The sequence below is a fragment of the Balaenoptera acutorostrata genome, chromosome 15, assembly GCF_949987535.1.
Source record: "Balaenoptera acutorostrata chromosome 15, mBalAcu1.1, whole genome shotgun sequence".
Taxonomy (NCBI): Eukaryota; Metazoa; Chordata; class Mammalia; order Artiodactyla; family Balaenopteridae; genus Balaenoptera; species Balaenoptera acutorostrata.
In genome coordinates this window covers 38391723-38414375 of record NC_080078.1, presented here as the reverse complement: position 1 = coordinate 38414375, position 22653 = coordinate 38391723, and the positions used below count along the sequence as shown (strand labels likewise).

At 50.9% G+C, this 22653-nt stretch overlaps 1 protein-coding gene across 4 annotated transcripts; it reads right to left on the bottom strand.

Annotated features, from left to right (window-relative positions):
• Positions 1-2595: 2595 nt before the first annotated feature.
• HAGH (hydroxyacylglutathione hydrolase) lies at positions 2596-22647 on the bottom strand. 4 transcript variants are annotated; one of them, XM_057529871.1, is made up of 9 exons: positions 22517-22647; positions 19545-19720; positions 18967-19031; positions 16770-16887; positions 15032-15140; positions 11524-11627; positions 11110-11211; positions 3382-3461; positions 2596-2907 (listed from the first exon to the last, which is right to left on the bottom strand). In XM_057529871.1, exons 1-9 carry the CDS (start codon positions 22590-22592, stop codon positions 2808-2810), a joined length of 930 nt encoding a protein of 309 aa, XP_057385854.1. In that variant the 5' UTR covers positions 22593-22647; the 3' UTR covers positions 2596-2807. The 4 variants fall into 4 exon arrangements, with proteins under 4 accessions (XP_057385854.1, XP_007181750.2, XP_057385855.1 ...); XM_007181688.3 differs by lacking the exon at positions 22517-22647 and adding an exon at positions 22114-22236; XM_057529872.1 differs by lacking the exon at positions 11110-11211.
• Between the last annotated feature and the right edge of the window lie 6 nt (positions 22648-22653).

Sequence of the window (22653 nt, the reverse complement as noted above, 5' to 3'; positions counted from 1 at the left end):
AGACAGACATACCAGTGGGATGGAGAGCCACGAAACAGGTCTGGACCCCTGGACGCTGGCTCACCAGAGCTAGCAGTGCAGAGGGGGTGGGATATCAGGTGTCCATCTCCCGGACACCAGCATAAGCAGCTCGGTCACAAGAATCACAAACCTGAGTGTGAAAAGCAAAACAAAAAACTACTGGATGAAATTATAGGAAGGCATCAGAGGTGGGAAAGAGTTATTACACAGGACACAAAAGCATTTATCATGAAGGAAAAAATATACATTTGACTACGTTAAGAATTTCTTCAACAAGACACCAGAGTGTGAAGCCACAACAAACTAGGAGGAAACTGCAAACACACAGAACCAAAGAAATCATAAAATATGCAACATGAAACAAAGGACTCCTAACTGATCAATAAGAAACAAAAACCTGGTAGAAAACCCGGGAAGAAACCTAAAAGAGGCAGCCCCCAGGTGAGGAAATCCAAGTGGCCAATAAGCGTGTGGAAAGTGGTCAACCTCCCCCCAAACCAGGTAAACACCCGTGAAACCTCCACAAAGTGCCATCCACACCCCCAGATCAGCGAGAACGAAGGTGTCTGACACTGGGTGCGGCAGGTGTCTGCAAGCACAGTGGGAGACGCTCTCCGAGAATGAAATCCCACTTCCCCAGCACAGCAGCCGGGGCCTGGATGAGAGCGCTTCAGAGCCCGTGTCACAGACACATGACAGGGCACCGGCCATAGCCCTGAGGACTCTCCCCATTGCCCGGCAGCAGCGCCATCACCAAGGGTAAAACATGCAAAGCGAAACGCCCACTGTTGAGAGCTCTGGGCTCTTGGAAGACAAGGAGGGACAGCCTGTGGCCTCGGAAGCAAGGTGGTGGGGTGCGTTTTTCTTTACGTTTCTTTAGATGAGGGACGCAGGACTGGGGTGGACACCAGTGGGAAAGGGGGCTTTTGGCAGCTGGTTCCAAGGAGAAGCACTCACCCCTAGTGCGGGCGCTATGCTGCTGGTGGAAACTAGCGAGGAGCTCAGTGTCCCTGGGGAGGGGCTGCCAACGACACGAGCCACCTGGGGCGATGGGCACAGCACCCACAGGTCCACAGCAACCCTCGGGCATCACAGACCGAGGCCTCAGCATGTCCTGAGACGCCTGCACCTGCGTGTCTAGTCGCTGGTACAATGCCATGAAACAAAGCGCCAGGAGAACCCGTGCAAACCCCACTCCATGACACCCTGGGGGTGGGGACTGCTGCTCACAGGGAGCTTTGGCTCCACCTAGAACATCATCATCTTTGGAGAAGCCCACACAGGCAGCTGCGGAGTGACACGGGCCCGTGCTTGGTTGGGACAGGGACCTGAGGAATCCAGGGGGGCGGCGACAACAACGCTGCGTCATGACCCGTCTGGATGAGGCGTACAGGGGGGTGACATCAACAGCAGCAGCAGCGGGCCTCAGCTGGACAGGAAGAGTGTTCGGTGAGCATCACCACAGCAGGTGAGACCTGAAGACTCGAGCACCCGGCTCAGCGAGCAGAGCCTCGTAGACCCTGGGTCTGTTCTCATCACAGACCAAGGCCACATGGAGAACCTCCAGATCCAGAAATGAGTTGGTTGGGAGGGCTCCCCACAGCCCTTCCTGCCCCCGCCTGTTCCCCAGTCTCATCCCGTCCTCCTCACGCCTCGGGGCCCTGGATGCCCCCATGACCCTCTGGGCCCACCCTCCCCATCCCCCCAGCTCGGACCTCCCGCTGGCTCTGCCTGAGATGTGAGGCGGGGTAACCAGGACCAGCCTGAGACTGCAGGAGAGGAGCCAATTCCCAGGATGGCCAACCAAGAGCAGAAGGAACAGCTACAGAGCAGGGACACCACATCGCAATCTCAAGAGCAGGCTCCCTGCACACTGCCACCAGGAGGAAGGACTCGGGGCCTCTCCCTGCCGGGGGCCCAAGAGGCCCGCCCCCAAGCAGGGGCGGCACAGTGCCAGCAGTGGTGCTGACGCCACATAGGCGCCCAGGGCATCCCCACCTCACACAGACGTCCCCGCGTCCCTCCTGTCAGCTCCTCTGCCCACACGAGGCATAGCGCCCCACACTGGTTCCTGGGAACGTCCCCGGGACTGGCCAGCCTTTACAGGGACGGGTGTGCAGAGCTTGGAGCTCCTCGGGTACCACATGCCACAGCCTCCCAGCCTGTACTCTCCCCGCCCGAGCCCCCAGACCCAGCCCCACAATGGAGGCAGCTCTTCAGCATCACCCCAGCCCAGGTAGGTGCTCCGGGCCTGCCCCAGCCCTGGAATTCCACTGCACATCAACACAGACACGAGGACATGATGATGTCATCAAACATGAGAGGATGACTTCCTCTAGAGGAAGCTGGGGGAGGGGGGAGGGGAGGGAGGGGACGATGCCAGGTAAGGGGAGTGTGCCTCTCCCAGGGGCCTTCTGGTAAGCATGGACTTCGAGGAATGACAACCAGGGCGTGCCGGCCTCACCGGGGGCAGGGCGGGTACGACTCTTACTGGGGCATCATATGGGGGCTCAAACGGCAACTATGGGGGCCCCGTGGAAAGGCTGGAGAAAACACACAGTCTGCAAGCAGAGCTTCCGGGAATAAACACTTTCTAAACTTCTCTTATAAATATGCATTAGAACATTTGATAACACAAGCAAAGTGCTCTGAAATTAATTTAAAATTAAACTGAGACTGAATTTCTTGCACTCCTAGCCAGAAATTCACCTAACACACCTGAATACCCAGATGTGGTTGAAGGTGGCCACAGCAGCAGCCTTGGACACCCAGGCCCCGTGGCCACCTCAGTCCCGCGGCACCTTGAACTGGTCCTTCTCTTTGCGGATGGCCCTCATGGTGGTCACAGGGTCCATCTCACCTGCGTGCTGCTGCACAGTCTTCTCCCTGCGGAAGCCAAGCACCAGGCTGCAGGCCGTGCCCCGCGCCCGCGGGCCCACCGCCCCTCCCAGGGCACCGGGGAAGAAAAAGAGCCTGTAGGAGGCGGGACGTTCTTAAAAATGAAGTGCGACAGCCAACGGCCAACTCAGGTGTTTCTAACTGTGGGAAACATGCTGGCCGAGCCAGTCCTGCTGGTGACCCGGAAAGCGGGGACACCAACTCCACGCTGGCATCTGGCACTGCCCAGCGCCTAGAGGCTCCCCAAGCACAAGTCTCGTCCACCTATGGATCCAGACTCCAGGGTCAGAAAGGACCCTACACCCTAGCCAGGGCGCCAAGAAAAGCATCCCCCTTTAAGAAGAAGTGTCTCATTCTTTGGCTACACTTTAAACAGAGATTTCAGGGCAGCCTCCTCTCCCACCCGGGCTCTTCAGGAGTCAGAGATGCCCAAGGACAGCGTGGGACCCACCGCTCCCTCACCTCACTCTCATGAATGGGTTATAGGTGAACTCCTCTGCGATGGTGGATGGCACCGTGGGCTCCCCGATGCTGTACTTCTCCTGCAAGAAAAGTGGGTCCCTTTAATGCGAAAACTTCTAAAGGTGACACTTCAAAAAGCCTCCTAATGGTCTTCCAATGTCGTCCGACTGAGAAGATAAAGTGAACAGTGGGTCAGCACCAGGACAGGCCCTTCCCTGCCCGTGGAGAGGAGATGTGAGTGCTCCAGCTGCCACCAACAACCCTCTCTCCTTCCCTTGCTGTCTTGGAGGTGCAGGGGCACAAGGAGCTTTCTTTTCATTAATACAGAAGTCGTAACTAGCAAAAATGCAGAAGACAGAAAAGAAGAAAACATAGCCCCACCCCCAAGACAGCATGTGGGTCGTGAGCACCTCACTGCCAGGAAGAACAGCAAGGTAACAGGTTCCCGGGGACCCTCCCCTGCGGTGACAGCCCCTCAGAGGGCAGGTGTCATCACAGGGTGTTCAGGCAGCTCGTCACCTCCACTCAGGACCAGGACGGCCTTGCTTCTAATCAACACTGACCAGGGCAGGCGGAGAGAAGACGCATACTGGGACATCTGGCCAACTGTTCACTCCTATAGAAATGCCTACAGGAAGGAGGTCAGAGTTAACAGCTGGGGGTCTCCACCCTGCCCGCAGCCCCTGCCCTGCTACTGCTGGGCTCACCTTGAGGGCCACAGGGCCAGTGAGTGGACAGCCATTGTCAGCACCCACACCCAGGCTTCCTGACCATCAGGGGCCCTCAGACCCAAAGGTCCTGATCCCACCCACACTGAGCAGTGGCATCGAGAAGTAATCCTTTAACCGCTGGAGGTGAGTCAAGTTGGAGTCTGGTGGGAGGTCAAGATGAAGGCTTAGGGACTTCCCTGGTGGTGCAGTGGTTAAGAATTCGCCTGCCAAGGCAGGGGACACGGATTTGAGCCCTGGTCCGGGAAGATCCCACATGCTGCGGAATAACTAAGCCCGTGCGCCACAGCTATTGACCCTGCGCTCTGGAGCCCGCGAGCCACAACTACTGAGCCTGCGTGCCACAACTACTGAAGCCCATGTGCCTAGAGCCCATGCTCCACAAGAGAAGCCACCACAATGAGAAGCCTGCGCACCACAGTGAAGAGTAGTCCCCACTCGCCGCAAGTAGAGAAAGCCCGTGCAGCAATGAAGACCCAACACAGCCAAAAAATTAATTAATTAATTATTTTTTAAAAAGATGAAGGCTTATTGCTAATCTCTGAACTTTCCCTTCTGGTGAAAACAAGCATAGAATGTTTTATAATATTCCCTGGACTTCCTCCGATATTCTCACTCCTCCTAAGAAATCTTCCTCCACCTTTTATGAAGGAAGAAAACAACTGAACTATTCTAAGGATAATTTTAAAACAGGTCCTTGTAGGCATAGTTGGGGGAGTGTAAACTGTCATAACCTTTTGGATTATCTATTAAGATGAGCGTTAACATGCAGAGACTTTTCCTACAGAAGTATGAAGCACACAAATGTGAAGACTTACATTTGAGGATGCTGTTCACTGTAGCACAGTTTATAAGAGCAAAAATGTTGGAAACTCTAACTGTTCTCCCTAATTGGATTGGTAAAATGATTTATGGTTGACGTCCACACATTAGTATGTTTTACTTATTAAAAAGAAGGAAAGTAAGATGGATAAATAGGCAGCGATAAAATTAGTAAAATGTTACTAGAAAGGTGTTGGGTATATGACTGTTCACTATGAAATTCTTTCATCTTTTCTGTATGTGTGAAAATTTTCATAATAAAAAGTTGAAAAGGCTAAAAAAAAGTTTAACACAGTTCAGTATAACCTATGTGTCAAAGAAGAAATCACAAGGGATATCTTAAAATATTTCAAATTGAAGATAATGAAAATAAAGCATGTCAAAATTTGTGCTGCTAAAGCAGTACTTGGGGGTAAGTTTTTAGCTTTAAGTGCTTATATTAGAAAAGAAGAAAGATCTAAAATCAATGACCGGGACTTCCCTGGTGGCACAGTGGTTAAGAATTCGCCTGCCAATGCAGGGGACATGGGTTTGAGCCCTGGTCTGGGAAGATCCCACATGCCGTGGAGCAACTAAGCTAATAATTATAAAAATAATTATTTTTATTAAATAATAAAAAATAAAATCAATGACCTTGGGTTTCATGCTAAGAATCTATAAAAAGAAGAGCAAAGCAAATCCAAAGTAAGTAGAAGGAAAGAATTTTTTAAACTTTATCTTTTTAAGAACAGAAATCAGTGCAATGGAAAAACAAAGAAAATTAAGGCAAAAGTTGTGCTTTTAAAAGATCAACAAAATTGATAAGAACAATGAAAAAAATTGCCAACATCAGAAATGAAAGAGGGGCAATCACTATAGATCCAACAAATATTGGCGGTGGGCGGCGGGGGGGTTGGCGGTTTAAATCATATTGATCTAAAATAAAAGCTAAAACTATAAAGGTTCCAAAAGAAAACACAGGAGGTTTTTTTGACCTTGGCAAAAGCGAAGATTTTTCAGATGGGAGATAAAAAGTATGAACCACAAAAGAAAATTAATATGCTGGACTTCATCAGAATTTAAAATGTTTGCTCTTCAAAAGACACTGTTGAGAAAAAAGGCAAGTCACAGAATGGGAGAAACTATTCACAATACACATATCTGAAAAAGGACTTGTACCTAGAATATACTTAAAAAAAAAAACTTATTATTCAACTATAAGAAGACAATCCAGTTTTTTAAATAGGCAAAAAATCTGAACAAACTCTTCACAAAATGGCCAACAGGCAAAAGGAAAGATGTTCAACATTATTAGGCACTAGGGAAATGCAAATTAAAACCATAATGAAATACTACTACACACCCATTAAAATTACTAAAATTAAAAAGACAGACAATACCAAGTGTTGGTGAGGATGTGGAACACCTGGAACTCTCATACTTTGCTGGTGGGAATGTAAAACAATACAGTCGCTTAGAAAACAGCTTGGCAGTTTCTTTACAAGTTTCGACTTGGGACTTCCCTGGTGGTCCAGTGGTAAAGAGTCCGTCCTGCAATGCAGGGGACGTGGGTTTGATCCCTGGTCAGGGAACTAAGATCTCACATGCCATGGGGCAACTAAGCCCAGGCGCCACAACTACTGAGCCCACGCGCCTCAACTAGAGAGCCCCACATGCCGTGAACTACAGAGCCCACATGCTCTGAAGCCCGTGCGCCACAACTACAGAGATAAAACCTGCACGCCACAACTAGAGAGAAGCCCGTGCACTGCAATGAAAGATCCCGCGTGCCGCAATGAAAGATCCCATGTGCCGCAAAGATCCTGCATGCTGCAACTAAAGGCCCAATGCAGCCAAAAATAAAAAAATAAAATAAATTTTAAAAAAGACTGAACAAGTTTCGACTTAATACATACACCTAATACAACCCAGCCGTTCCACTCCTAGATATTTACTCAAGAGTAATTAAAACGTGTCACACGAAGACTTGTACACAAACGTTCATAGCAGCTTTATTCACAATGGCCAATAACTAGAAACACAAATGTCTATCGACAGGTGAATGGATAAACAAAATGTGGAATATCCAAACAAAGGAATACTACCTGGCAGTGAAAAGGAATGAACTGATACATGCAGCAACATGAATGAATCTCAAAATCATTCTGCTGAGTAAAAAAAAGATGAAAGAATACATACTGTATAGTTCCATTTATATGAAATTCTAGAAAATGTGAACTAAGTTCTAGTGGCATACTGGAGCAGGGCAGAGAAAATGAGGCATGAGGAAGTTTTGGGGGGGTGATGGAAATGTTATGTATCTTAAATATAGTGGGAGTTGTTTAATTGGTATATACGTCTGTCAAAATTCACTCAATTGTTCACTTTAAATGGATGCAATTTATTACATGTGAACTAAACCTCAACAAGCTTGATAATAAAAAGGGAAACTATGAAAACTATGCCAGTAAATTTGAAAACCTTGATGAAATGGACAAATTCCTTGAAAGATACTAGTTGCTAACAAAACTAACTCAAGAAAATATAAAAATCTAACAGCCCCACACAAATTAAAGACATTAATTCATAACAAAAAAATCTTTCCACAAAAAAGAATTCAATGTCCAGAAGGCTATGTCAGTGAATTCTAACAATCACTAAAGGAAGAAATAATAACTATCATAGAAAAACTCTTTCAGAAAATAGGAGGAAGCACTTCCAACTCATTTTATGAGGCCAGCGTTACCCTGATATTAGACAAAGACATTACAAGAAAATAAAACTACAGACCAATATCCCTTATGAACACAGACACAAAAATAGACACGACTAAGGTTTATCCAGAAAGCAAGGTTGGTTTAACATTTGAAACCAAGTGAAAAACTTCACCACATTAACAGAGTAAGGGAGAAAAAAATGTATGATTACATAATAGATGAAAAATCATTTGACAAAATTCAACACCCACTCATGACAAAAACCCTCAGAAAACCAGGAATATATGTGACCTTCAACAACTTGATAAAGAAGACTTACAAAAAACTCACAGCTAATATCATACTTAATGGTGAAAGACTGAATGCTTTCCCCCTAAGACTGGGAACAAGCCAAAGGTGTCCACTCTCACCATGTCTACTTAACACTGTCCTAAAGATCTTAGCCAGTGCAACAAGGCAAGAAAAATAATTAAAAGGCATATAGACTGGAAAGGAAGAAATAAAACTATCTTAATGTTGATGGCATGATTGTGTGCTAAGGAACCTATGAAAAAGATGCTAGACTAAGTGAGTTAAGCAAGGTCACAAGGAAACAAGGTCAAAATACAAAAATCAATTGTATTTCTGAAGACTATCAATAATCATTTACAATAAAATCTAAAACCATGAAGTATTTAGGGATACATTTAACAGTATGTGCAAGATCTTTAACACTGAAAATTACAAAATACTGCTGAGAAAAACTAAAGACCTTAATAAATGTAAGGCTATATCATATTTATGGAAAGACGCCATATCGTTAGGATCTCAAGTCTCTCCAAATCTTTTGTTACAACACAATCAAAAGCCAAGCTGGGGCTTCCCTGGTGGCGCAGTGGTTGAGAATCTGCCTGCCAATGCAGGGGACACAAGTTCGAGCCCTGGTCTGGGAAGATCCCACATGCTGCGGAGCAACTAGGCCCGTGAGCCACAACTACTGAGCCTGCGCGTCTGGAGCTTGTGCTCCGCAACAAGAGAGGCCGCGACAGTGAGAGGCCCGCGCACCGCGATGAAGAGTGGCCCCCGCTTGCCGCAACTAGAGAAAGCCCTTGCACAGAAACGAAGACCCAACACAGCCAAAAATAAATATAAATTTTTTAAAATTAAAAAAAAAAGCCAAGCTTTTTGTAGAAATTAACAAGACGATCCTAAAATTTATATGAAAATGTAAAGGACTTAGAAGAGCCAAAATGAATTTCAAAAAGGAATAAAGTTAGAGGATTTATACTACCTGATTCTTAGACTTACCATAAGCTACAGTGATCAGGACAGTACTACTGACTCAAGAATAAGTCATGTAGATCAATGGAACAGAATAGAGTCCAGAAGTAGATTCATGCCCACATGGTCCATTTTATTCAGTAAAGATGCCAAGGTCATCCAATGAAGAAAGGAAAGTCTTTTCATCTAATGGTGCTGAGCAACTAGATGTCAATATGCAAAAAAGTGAACTTCTACCCTTACCTTACACCACAAACATTAACTTGAAGTGGATCACTGACCTAAACATAAATTTATATAAACATAAAAGCTAAGACTATACAACTGCTAGGAGAAAACAGAGGACAAAGTCTTTGTGATGTAGGGGTATGCAAAGATTTCTTAGGACACAAAAAGCATAAAAGAAAATATTAATAAACTAAACTTCACCAAAAGTATAAACTTTTATTCTTTGAAAGACACTGTTAAGAAAATGGAAAGGCAAGCCACAAACTGGGATAAAATATTTGAGATATATATCTGACAAAGACTTGTTTCCAGAATGTATAAGGAATTCTCACAACTCAGAAGACAACTGAGTTTTTAAAATGGAAAAAAAGACTTGAACATATACTTCACAAAAGAAGACATGTAAAGGACCAATAGGTACATGAAAGGACACTCAGTATCATTAGCCATCAGAGAAATGGAAACTTAAAAACTACAAGCTACCACGACACACCTATTAGAATGGCTAAAATTTAAAAGATCAGCAATACCAAGCGTTGGTGAGCATGTGGATCTACTGGAACTCACGCATTGCTAGTGAGGATGCCAAATGGTACAACTAATTGGAAAAGTTTGGTAGTTTCTTAAAAGTTAAACATACACTTACCACACAACCCAGCAATTACACTCTTAGGTATGTTCCCACAAGCAATGAAAACATGTGTCCACACAAAGACCTGCACACAAACGTTCACAGTAATTTTATTTAAAAATAGCAAAAAACTGGGAACTACCCAAGAGTCCATCCAGGTGAGTGGATAAACAAATTGTAGTATGTCCATATGAGATACTACTCAGAAATTAAAAAAAAAAAATCTCGAAAATATGCTGAGCAAAAAGAGCCAGACACAACAGAGTAATGTTGTGTGATTCTGTTTATATGAAAATCTAGAAAAGAGTAATTTATAATGACAGAAAGCAGATCAGTAGTTGGGGACTGAATGGGGAGGGGCAAGGAACCTTCTACGATAGGGGAAATGTTCTCTATCTTGATTGTAGTGGGGCTGACACAGGAGCATATACTGTCAAAATTCAAACTGTATAATGCTCACTTAAAACAGGTATGTTTTATTGTATGTAAATTATCCTCAAGCAGATAACCATGAAAAGAATAAGCTCAATATGTTTGGACTGCTATGGAAAGAGCACTAAGACCCATTATTAAGTGACAAGGAAGCCACAAAACAACACACAGGATGAGTTTTTTATATTAAGTATTCTTAGGTGCACAATGTAAAAAAAAAAAAAAAAAAGGAATAATATTTATCAACCTATTACGGTAGTGTCTGAATTTTTATAAGTATTATTTTGCAAGCCCACCTCGCAAAATTGATAAAGATGCTTGACAAAAACAGGTGACTTATGAAAGAAACAAAACTATGAGACCATTCCTCACTGAACTCAGCAGAAGGGAGCCCAGCACCTGAGGACTCCCAGGTGTGTGCGTTTCTTACCAACACCATTTCTCAGTGACTGAAGAGGGAACACAGACACCTGAGTCCAGGAGAACGTCCTCAGCCCAGCTGCCTGCAGCAGCGTTTACAAACCCCCCCTCAGAAGATGCCTCCAGGACAACACGCCAACCCCTGGGCCGAGCCACGGGGCATGTTGGAGGCCGTGTTTGAAATAAATGCCTTTCAGACAAGCAGCCTCCAGGGTGAATCCACTGCCCACAGACAGCAGGGAGGGGCTGGGACCTGCTGCTTCGGTCTCACCTGGGCATTTGTTGAAAATGCAGTATCCCAGGCCCAGTCCGGACCCACAGAGTCAGAAAGGATCTTAAGCAGAAAACCAGGGCTTCTTGCTCCAAGCTGGGCTGTCTAAACCCCGCCTCGCCCACTGCCTGGAGGAGCACTTTCTGCCCACTCTGAAGCGGGCACCGTGAGCTCCGTGCTCCTGGGAAAGTGGCAGCACCGTGCCTGACCCTAGGACGCACCCGAGTGCATCACGCTCACCTTGGCCCAGGCCAGTTTCTCCTGGATGGCGGCGTTGCTGGGCTCCACATGGCGAGCAAACTTGAGGTTGTTGATGGTGTATTCGTGGCCACAGAACACTCTCTGGGGAAAAAGCCAAGCCCGCCAGCTCTGAGGAGACTCGTTAACCCGCCCTCTAGCCCCTCAGAGACGGGTGTGAGGGACCTGGCTGGTCCTGGGGGCAGCACCCACGAGACGTCCCTCAGGACAAGGACACGTCTTGCGTGTATGTTAAATGACAATGAAAAGTATGCTTAAAGAAAAAACACACTTCCAGAAGCAATGCCTCTACCCTCCTGCTCCTCCCAAGATGCAGGGGAGACCCCAATGAGGGGAGCCAGCAGGGTCCTCCCACCACCCGGCGAGCGAGCGGGTGGCGGGTGGGGCACCGCCTACCGTGTCTGGAGGGAGCCGGCCCAGGACCTCGAGCAGGGCTTTGTACATCTCATCCGCTGTCCCCTCGTAGAACTTCCCGCAGCCAGCCACAAACAATGTGTCGCCTGCAAGACAGAACAGCGTGGAGCTGGAGGGGCTGTCAGCAGTGCACGCCCCCTCGAGGGCCGGGGCTCCGCTCTGACCCCTGTGCTGACCGGGCCACAGCCCCAGACCTGACCTCCACCCCAACAGGGACGACCCACGAGTACTGGTTTCCACCCTTCCCAAACCTTTTCCCTCAAGTTGCACTAACTGGCACCACCAGGCCCCAAACAGCTGTTCAGACCCAAACCTTAGGGTCACCCTGGCTGCTCCCTTCACCGCCCAGTCCTATCAGCCATAGCTCTGAGAACCCCCAAAACCCAGCCCTTTCCCCCACCCATCCAGCAGCCCCCTCCCAGGCCAGACCTTCCTGTGACTTCCCTTACTCCCGACAGCCAGCACCATTCTGTAAGACCCCCATGATCTTGCCTGGACCCTCCAGGAGCCCCTCACGCGGGACCACAGCCCCCATGGGCCCTTGAGACACAGACCTGCCACCTCCCAGACTTGCCCCCTTCCTGCCGCAGCCCTCCCCCCACCTGATACCCACCCGGTCTCCACGTGCTGCTTCCCTCCCCCAAGGCTCTTCCCTGAGAACGGGCTTCATGCCCAGCGGACACCCATGGCACATTTGTTATCCAGGCCCCTGGGTCGGGGAGGGCCTGGGACCCCACAATAGGGAGCAACAATCCCCCTCCACCAGCGTTTGCCAGGCCTCTTCCCAGGGAGCTCCAGGCCAGGCCAGGCAGGAGCCAAGGCCCACCCAGTGGCCATGGTGCAGCACTGTCCCCTCAGAACAAGACCACAGATGAGTTGGGTAGCCCACGAGCAAAGCCTCAACACGCAGGACTGGGGCTATGCCCTAAAGTACCCCTCAACCTTGTGTCTGGGCACCAGTGAGAGGCCAAGGAGCGCCCAGAGGAGGACAGGCCGTGAGCAGGCACAGTAGGCTGGGGGGATCTGGTCCTCCCTCCAGGGACCAGCAGTACCTGCTGTTTACACACCGGAATTTCATGGGCCTCCTGCCACAGGGGCTGGGGAGCCAGCCTGGGCCTCCTCCATGGGGCCATGTCCTCAACCAGAAGGACACTGAGAGACCCGGGGTTCCCCACGTCTCTCCCTGGCAGTGGGACCACCATTCACCTGCACCCCCAGCCTCTCGCTGTCTGCTCTCAACCTTCACCACCAGCTGCTAAGAGTGCCTGGAGGCGTCCCTCCCCTACGCAGGCTGCCCCAACCCCAGGCTCTGCAGAGCCAGCCTTGCCTCTCCTCCCTGCACACTGGGCCATGGTTCTAGCATCGACTTCAGCCTCCATTTCCCCACCGCCGCCACCTGAGCTGCTCCTGGCGCTCGCTGCCATGAGTTCCCAAATCTGAGGTCCCAGATCCTGACCTCTCAAACACAGACAACCCGCTAGTGCCATCACAGCACCCTGCTCCAGGCCTGCCCCTCCAGACAGCCATCCCATCTTCCTCCCCTGCTCTGTGGGTGCCCAGTCCTGCCCACCACGTCCCAGGGCCACATGCACACCCTTCTCTGGGCTGTCACCTCCTCTGCTTGCATCCTTTTCCCTTTGTTCAGCTCACCCCAGAGGAGAAGGGAGCGGGGCCATGGGTCACTCACATCCGAGCTCGAGGCCTGGAGCTGCCAGTCACCTCACCTCTGGACGCTACAGGTTCCTCAACCGTGCACACAGAGGCCAGCTAGGGCCCTGCTGGACTGCCCTGCTCCCCTGGTCCTCACTGCTGATGCCCCAGACAGCTCAGCTTCACCACTGAGGACCCTGTGTGACTCTCACCTATTTATTATAAAAGCTACCAATTAGACAACACGCTCCCCTGCCGGCTGCTGTCATGCGGACTAGAGAACAGCACGTGCAGGACACGGTCCAGGGCCTGCCTGGCGGTAACCAGCCCTCTACACCTTCCACAGCCGGCACTCAGCTTCTAACATGAGCGCGGTCCAAGGGGGCCACCGCCACGGGCCCGCACAACCCCAGGCCCTGCCGGGGGGCAGACGGACACCCAGGGGCCGGGCAGCAGGGCAGGGACAGGAGCGCAGTTGTGAGAGTTCACCGGGCCCAGCGCTGGTTCCACACCCCTCACCTCACACCCACAACCACCCAGTGGGGGAGACCCCACACCCACCATTGACGCAGGAGAAACTGTGCTTAAGAGAGGGGGTCACACCTCGCGCAGGTAGCCGGCCCACCTGCCCCAAAGCGCTGTTTGCCGAGGCCCATCGGGAGGCCAGGGGCTCCCACAACATGCCCAGGGGCCCATGGCCCACACTCAGCAGTTGGCTCAGAGCCCACACATCCTGCTACTGCAGCGAAGACCCTGAAAATGACTGTATTTTTAAAAATAAACATAATAGATTTGGAAATAATTTTGGATTTACAGACAAGCTGCAGGGACAGTCCAGAGGCCCTCATTCGGCCTGTGTCTCCCCTCATTCGGCCTGTGTCTCCCTTCATGCTAGTGTCCCCGCCCCTGACCTCATGTGGCTTTCCCATCGACACCCTTTCCCCACTCCAGGAGCCCACACTGCTTCAACTGTTGTATTTTTAAACAAACTTTCACTGCAGTTATAATATCATGATTGTTACATAACTGGGGAAGACTCAGACTGAAAACTGCTTATACTCGTTAAACAAGCTAAGGGGGCAGAGGGGCCTGCTCTGTGCCCATCCACGGCCACTGGCTCACACTGCCCTGAACACCCACCGTCACACGGCCGCTCCGCTTCACAGGTTCCCCAACAACCATCAAGATTCTTCCATTTCCTCTCAAAAGGAGAAACACCTCCAATTGCTGGAAAGGCCTGCTCGCCCCAACCGAGAGCCACTCGCACAGCCCGATGCTGGTGGGGCTTCACCACCACCTTCCAAGCTCTTTGGGCCACCGTGTGCGACACCCTGACCTGGGGCTGGCTTTTGCCAGACCCACTCAGCTCACAGCCCGTGGAAGGATGGGGCAGCGCCCAGCACCAATCAGGCCCCACACAAGGCGGGTCTGACTGGCTCCACTTGGGGTCTCCCTTGGCCCCCCACTTGCCCACCTGTCTGCTGCTGGAGGTAGTGGGGGCTGGGACTGCACCCCCACCAGGCAGAGTCTCTCAAGGAAAGGCTTGTCCCCATGCACCTGACAGCGATGACCAGGATCAGAGGGGCGCATTCGGGCCAGCCCCGCCAGGAGGTAGCACCCCCACCATGTTCGCACCATGGCTGCCTGTACCCTGGATGTGTTTGAAGCCGAGTCCCAAGCTCTACCCTGAGGGCTGTGGTCCTCCTCACAGAGCCCAGCACAGTCTGCCTGGCAGGAGATGCTCTGCTGCTCTGCCCAAAGGTGTGCAAAGCCATCCCTACACCAAGAGAGTCTTTGCAAAGAATGCCAGACCCCCCAGCTCAAACACCTGAATACTCACCTGTGAACACCACGGGGGGCTCGGGACTGTTGGGTTTGCTCACAAAGTAGCAGATGTGTCCGGAAGTGTGACATGGCGTCGACAGGCACTTGACGTTGAGAGACCCCACCTTAAACAGAGCACACACTGGCCTGTGCTCCCTGCGTGTGGGGAGCCTGTCCTAAGGCTCACAGATTCTCCCAGACCCCAGGCCTGCCCCACAGCAGGAGGTGCCATTAAGGGCAGGTGGGCTTCCACAGCCACTGCTCCACTGAGCAAGTCATGGGTCTTGCTGGTGACCACAGGACCCAGTCCTTGAGAGTACCCCAGATGCAGGGACCCCCTGGAAGGAGGTGTTTGCTGGTATGCAAACCAAAGGGCTGATTTTGTTTTCTCCTCAAAACCAGGCCAAATCTGAACCAGGCGTCTTGCCAGAAAAGACACTTTTCCTTCTTAGATGCCTGGCCTTTTGTTTTGTTTCCCTTCTCTGCCTCCACCCCCCACCCCACTCTTTACTTCAAAAACGTTCATACGACCCAGCAATCCCACTACTGGGCATATACCCTGAGAAAACCATAGGTCAAAAAGAGTCATGTACCAAAATGTTCATTGCAGCTCTATTTACAATAGCCAGGACATGGAAGCAACCTAAATGTCCATCGACAGATGAATGGATAAAGAAGATGTGGCACATATATACAATGGAATATTACTCAGCCATAAAAAGAAATGAAATGGAGGTATTTGTAATGAGGTGGATGGAGTTAGAGTCTGTCATACAGAGGGAAGTAAGTCAGAAAGAGAAAAACAAATACAGTATGCTAACACATATATACGGAATCTAAGGGAAAAAAAAAAAAAAAAGGCCATGAAGAACCTAGTGGCAAGACGGGAATAAAGACACAGACCTACTAGAGAATGGACTTGAGGATATGGGGAGGGGGTGGGGTGAGATGTGACAGGGTAAGAGAGTGTCATGGACATATATACACTACCAAATGTAAAATAGATAACTAGTGGGAAGCAGCCGCATAGCACAGGAAGATCAGCTCGGTGCTTTGTGACCACCTAGAGGGGTGGGATGGGGAGGGTGGGAGGGAGGGAGATGCTAGAGGGAAGAGAAATGGGAACATATTGTATATGTATAACTGATTCACTTTGTTATAAAGCAGAAGCTAACACACTATTGTAAGGCAATTATACTTCAATAAAGATGTTAAAAAAAAAAACGTTCAAACCTACCAAAAACTAAAATGACAATGAATCCGTGTGCCCTTTACCTGGGTCACTAAATGCTAACAGGTCCCACCTGTGTGGCACCTGCTCTGTTCACATACACATATCCTGACACACTGCCCCTAGACACTCCGCTACATCTCCTGAGAAAAGGACATCCTCCCATATAACCTCACTATCATCAACACCCAAGAAATTTAACACTGATGTGAAATATGATCCCATGTAGAGTCCGTATTTCAATGTCCCCAGTTGTCTCAAAACCATGCATACAGCTTCTCCCCTCAGCCGGTCACCATTTGCACGCTAATTTGCTTGCAATGCTCTCGACAGAAGGGACTATCCAGGCCCAGGCAGCCCCCAGAGCCCATCCACCCATGCACAGGCCAGGTCGTCTCCACAGCTAAGCCCTTGAGTGCCCCTCTGGGTTCCTGGGGTAAGTGAGGGGACAGCCAGCAGGAGGCGGCTCTAGGGCCTGGAGCCCAGCAAGGCCACAGTTGAGCCCCTTCCATTCACTCCTCACCTGCAGTGTGGACAAGTGTGTGACCTTGTGAGTCAGGGCTCCGATCCGGTCATCACCCCCATACACCTTCAACCCAGGCTCCAACTTGACCAGCTTCTCGTTCCCGCCAGCGTGGTCCCTGGAAGTCGAAAAGGGGAGCTGGGGCTACTACTGATACGAAGAGGGTTTGCCTGCTTTTACACCCTGACAAAACGGAATTTTTATTTTTCCCAGTTATGTTTCTCAGAAGAGAAATGCATCTTCCAACCCAGGATCCTCGCTTCTTGTCTGTCATTTGGCTCCACTGAAAAAGAATGTCCTCAGACACCCCATTCCCAAGAGAGGCACTTCTGTGCCCCTGCCGTGTTGCTGCAGAAGCTTCTGGAGCAGATGAACCAAATCACAAACACCTGGATAATCCCTACGCCCGTGGTTCCCAGACTTTGGACGCATCAGAGTCACCTGAGGATCTGTAAGCAGCGCCAAGGCCTGACTCCCACCCACACATCCTGATGCAGTGGGCCTGGGCAAGCCCGCAGCCCAGGAGTTTTAAAGGCCCTCAGGTGATTCTGATTCACAGACCAGTGGGTCTGATTCACAGACCCACTGCCCCGAGCAGATCACAAAGCTGTCTTCTAAAACAATGCACAGCTGCCAGAGGGGGATCTGTCCACCCAGGGACAGGCCAGCTTGGAATGACCTCCCCACATGACTCGAATGCAGCCAGCAGTGAGGCACCTCCTGGACACTCATCCAGGAGTTCCCCACGCTTCCCGGGTCAAGAGAAGAGCTCCACGCCTCGGCCTTGTGGGGCGAGAAATACACTAGTGCAAGCCCTGCCAGGGTCTCGGGGCAGGGCTGGGAGTGTCCTGAGCCCAGAAGATTAGCCTTTCCAGGATGAGGCGAGGGCTTTCCAATCACCAGGGAACACCTGCTCCTTACTACACATTCACCTACGGGCCCAGAAACAGCAGGGTTCACAGATAAGAAAGGGCAGCCTTCTGCTCCCTGCCCTGCAGGGGGCTGATACACACAGGCTGGCACCAAGCACTCAGCACACTCATCACTGACCCCCGAAAATGCCACCTATAAGTGGGAGGGTGGCACAGGCCACACCCTGGAGCTCAGTTTGGGGCCTGGTTTAGTTTTATAAGGCATCACAATGTGGGAAAAGCCGTGGGAGAGAGACACGCACTGTGAAAAGCTGGGGAGGTGGAGTCCCCAAGCAGCCCCCCAACGCAGCCCGACAGAGGCCAGAGGAGTAAGGGCGCTTCAGCACCACACGGGGCGGAGTTCCTGAGAGAAGGAGCGGCTGTGCTAAGTAGCCACTGCAGATCCTTGGGCCTAAATCAGTCAGGAAGTAACACCTGATACCCCAGAGGCTAAACAACCCCAAAGATTCTCAGCGACTTAGTTACATCAACCAACAAGTTTCCAACACTTAGCAGACTTTGGCCAACCACATCCACGTGACACTCCCACACAGAAGATGAAAGGTGTCCTTTTACCCGAACACACGCCCCAAGCTCCGAGAGATGCCATAGGAACACGTTCAAAGACACTAGCTGCCCTTGGGCAGTTATTTGGAAAAGAAAATTCAGAGCCAAATAAACATTTTTTTCCTAGCTTTGAACAGCCTCAAAAGTTTCAAAAACCCACAAGGGCCTTGGGCAGGCAACTCTAGTCCTAAGACCCAAATATAAGAACTTTTTTCATCCTTTAGCCTTCAAATATCAAAAAAAACACAACCTCTCCAAATATGACTGCTTGATTTTCAAAAACACTAATGTCTAGACTAGTTCATTCCCCGACATCGAGGCCAATTTCCCACCACACAAGCACAAGAGCTTTCAAAGATGTTGCCAAAGGTCCACCCATGGCCACAGGATATACAGCATAAGCCTCTCCCCTTGGAGCCCCCAAGTCACCAGACCCCATCACCAGGCCTGAGGGACACAGGGCAGCAGCACAGAGGCTAGCGCCCAGAAGCCCCGTCAGAACCCCACTGGGGCTGACCCTTAGCGCACAGCTGTGGAGGGGAGAAGGGCTTCCAGGGTTCTGAGCCCCTAGGCTCCCACCTGTGGGGGGACCCCTGGGAGACTGCAAGCGCCCCACCCCCCTCCACCTGGTGGACACTCCCCCTTGGGGTGTGCGTGGCACAGCTGTTAAGGCCCAAGCAACTCTGCTGGCACAGAAGTTCGGCCTCTGGAGCACTTACCAGTGGTGGTGGGTGGTGAGCACTGTAGTCAGCTTCACACCGTGCTTCCTCACCATTTCTACAACCTGCAACCAAACATGAGGCAGGACACAGGCCACAGTCACACCCCGGGACTGGCTCATCAGTCTGCAGGGTGATGCCCAGTGGAGCCTGCCGATTTGCCCCAGCTCCAGGAGAGCAGGGTGACAAGGAGGCTTTTTCTCCCTTGATCCGTTCGGCAGTTCAGTCCCACCCACAACCTCTCAAAGCCCCTCCAGCAGAGACTGCCACTCCTAGAGGCAGCACTAAGGGGCAGAAAGCCCTGAGGAGGAGGAGAAAGTGCTGAGAAGGGCTCCTACTTCTCTTGCCCAGGGACTCTACAGACAGGAGCCCTTTTCTCTCCACTCCAAAGCCTTTGGTCGCTTCCACCCCTCTCACTGGCCCTTTGCCCCTATAACAGAGTGGCTGGACACTAGCTTAATTGTTTTTCAAAAACCAAATGGATTAATTTCTGTTCAGCTTTGGCCAAGTTGCAAGGGCACTGTGGTTATCAAACTCATCAGGAGATGAAGAACTGGTGCTGGGGCCTCGCCTCCCACCTTCTGGGGCTGCACCGGGTCCACAATGGCAGCCTCCTTGGTGTCATCATCGATGATCAGGTACATGTAATTGTCGGTCAGAGCAGGCAGTAACTCAACCTTCATCGTGCCCTGCTCCACGGTCAAGCTCTTCCTTAAATCCGTGTGATGGAGAAAGATTCCCAGCAGGGCTGGACCTGAAGACAAAATGCGGTTCCAGTCAGCGTCCACACGAGGCCACGCTGGGCTGAGACTTCAAAGCAAGCCCTTGGCCCAGCAGTCCAGGCATCCGGGGAAGTGACATCCCAGGGATGCAACGTGGTGAGCCTCCAAATATGAGGTTTTCTAAGTTCTTTGATAAAGAAGAGGATAGCCTCATTTAACCACATCCGTAAGGAAAACAGAGAACACAATTCATGTTTATAATTGTGGAAATCAGCTCTTTCAGACTTAGGATCCCTATTTTCTTTTTCAAAGGTTCTAAAAGGACACAAATGCCAGCCTGTGCCTGTGATTCAAACCTTTATCAGGGGCTTCCCTGGTGGCGCAGTGGTTGAGAATCTGCCTGCTAATGCAGGGGACACGGGTTCGAGCCCTGGTCTGGGAAGATCCCACATGCCACGGAGCAGCTGGGCCCGTGAGCCACAATTGCTGAGCCTGCGCATCTGGAGCCTGTGCCCCGCGACGGGAGGGGCCGCGATAGAGAAAGGCCCGCACACCGCGATGAAGAGCGGTCCCCGCACCGCGATGAAGAGTGGCCCCCGCTTGCCGCAACTGGAGAAAGCCCTCGCACGAACCGAAGACCCAACACAGCCAAAAATAAATAAATAAATAAATAAATAAATAAGAAAATCCTTTAAAAAAAAAAAAAAAAAACCTTTATCAGATGTGACCACTGCCAGTTCTGGGGTTGTTCACACCTGATTCAGAGAAACACCATGAAGAATGAAAGCGCCAGGCCAGGCTCTTTTCCCTCGGCACATGGCTGCCTCTGCAAGCTAACAGAGCCTGAGTCCTGTGCAGTTACTCACAGCCCTTCTCAGGTCTCGAGCCAGAAAAGTAAACAATATCCACTTTCGAATGGCAGGAACTCGAAATTTGGATAATGCACAAAAGCCACCCGGGGCCTGAGAAATAGGACAGCTGGTCACAACTGTTCTAGATTCGAGTATGCATGATACAGAATCACCATCCAACTGAGCCAAAGAAGGCTGCCAGGGTGGGCTGGGAGTGACCGAGGGGCAAAAGCATCCTCCGCCCAGGAGACAGGTGCCAAAATGTTTTCAACAATGAAACTCCTATTCAATCTAAAAATTCCCAAAGGCCCCCAACAATACTTTAAATCTTAGCGTGAAAGGGATTAAAACTGCAAAAGGGGACAGAAGACAGCCATGAAATTCTGGAGTAGGTAGGTGCTTGGGATGGGACCTCTCCAAAAAAAGGGATCCAGAGAGCAGGCAGCATCGACCGACAGACTGATAGACCACGTCCATGGGGGCCGTCTGATGCAGAATTCAAGCTCATCTGCCATGGCCAGGGAACTGCCTGAATTGCAGCGTTAAGGATCACACAGAGGTAGCTAAGTCCTCCTTTTGACAACCAGCTGGGCTTTTTCCAGGCCCTTCTCTTCATGCTCGGCAAAACAAACATTTTCATATGATCAGGTTTCTGTGCTATGCCACCTCCTCTTAGCCCCGATACGTGCCATCCGAGCTCCAGGAGGACTACAGAGCAGAGTCAAGGCCAAGCATTGAGACATATTTTGTTGGGCTTCTCTTGAACTGGATCCCTCCTTCTGCATGGCATCAAAGGGCTGGAGCCCCCTCTGAACGGGGCAGCCACACTCTTGCTGATTCCCTACAGTCCCACTTCCACTACCCGCCTGACTCCTGACACAGAAACTCTTAGCTCTGATGCTCTGACGAGTTCCCTAAATGGAAAAAACCCAGCTCTTTCCTTAATAATGGTGACACACTGCGCACTCCAGAAACTTGACTGCTCTCAGTGAGATCTGGAAGTGGCCAAGGATGGCTTCCTTCTGCTCCATCTCCCTACCTAGGGCTCTGCGGTCATTTAGCTAACTGCTAGCCAGCTCCAAAGGCTCAGCTTAACCCACTGCCCCTATTGCTACATCAGCCAGATAAGATATCAGGAAATAAAGGCAATTTCAAAATCAAAGTCAAAATATTCCAACAAAGCAAGAGGTAACACAGTGAAAATGGAATCTGACAGCTGGAAGAGCAGGCCCTTGGAGGTCAGGGCGTCCATCGCCTCCCATTTTTGAGGTGGGTATAGGAGACCCAAAGAGGGCAAGGGTCCCACAGCTCACAGAACCCAGTTCTCCCCAGGCTTTTCTTGCCGGCCACAGCTCACATGAAAAGCTGTGATTCACTTCGTGGAGAATATACACAGCATTCTGTGCGGCTTCAGGCACAGTTCCATCATCCCAGGGCGTTAGAAATAATGGGGTTTGTATGGGGCGCCGCAGTCAAGGAGGATGGGGGCGCTCGCTGGTTGCCGGGCAGACCCTGGGGAACCAGGGGTCCTAAGACAGGGCTCCTGAGCGTCCCTGGAACACCCATTTCCTTACCTAGCACAAATCCTTCAGCAACCCCCAGCTGACAAGTTACCCCACTCTGTCTTCAGCCCTCTCAAAGTCTGACTCAACTGCTGTGTGGCCTTTTCTCGACCCCAATCGGCTTGCCTGCCGACGTCAGGGGTTAAAATCCTGTGTCAATAAAAAACAGCGTCAGCCGCGGCGGCCCCAGCGGCTCCCCGCCGCCCGCCCGGTGCGGGCCCCGCGCTGGAACGCCTCACGGATTGCGGCCGGCCTAACCGCCGTTAGCCCGGCTACGACGCCAGCCAGGACCCGCCGGCCGGGCGGCTCGCCTCGCCTCGCCCCCGCGGGCCGGTCACCGTGGCCCTGGCCCCTGTCAGGCCAGCGCCTTGGCACCCCGGCCTGTCCGGCCCCGCGGCAGCCCCGGCCCACCTACCCAGGCCGCGACGGGCGCAGGAGGCTCTCAGCGTAGCTAGGGTCCGGTAGCCGAGCAGCCCGCGGCCCAGCACCATGACCGAGGCGGAGGGCGGGCTGCGGCGAGAGGGGCGGGCGGGCTCTTCACGCCAGCGACGG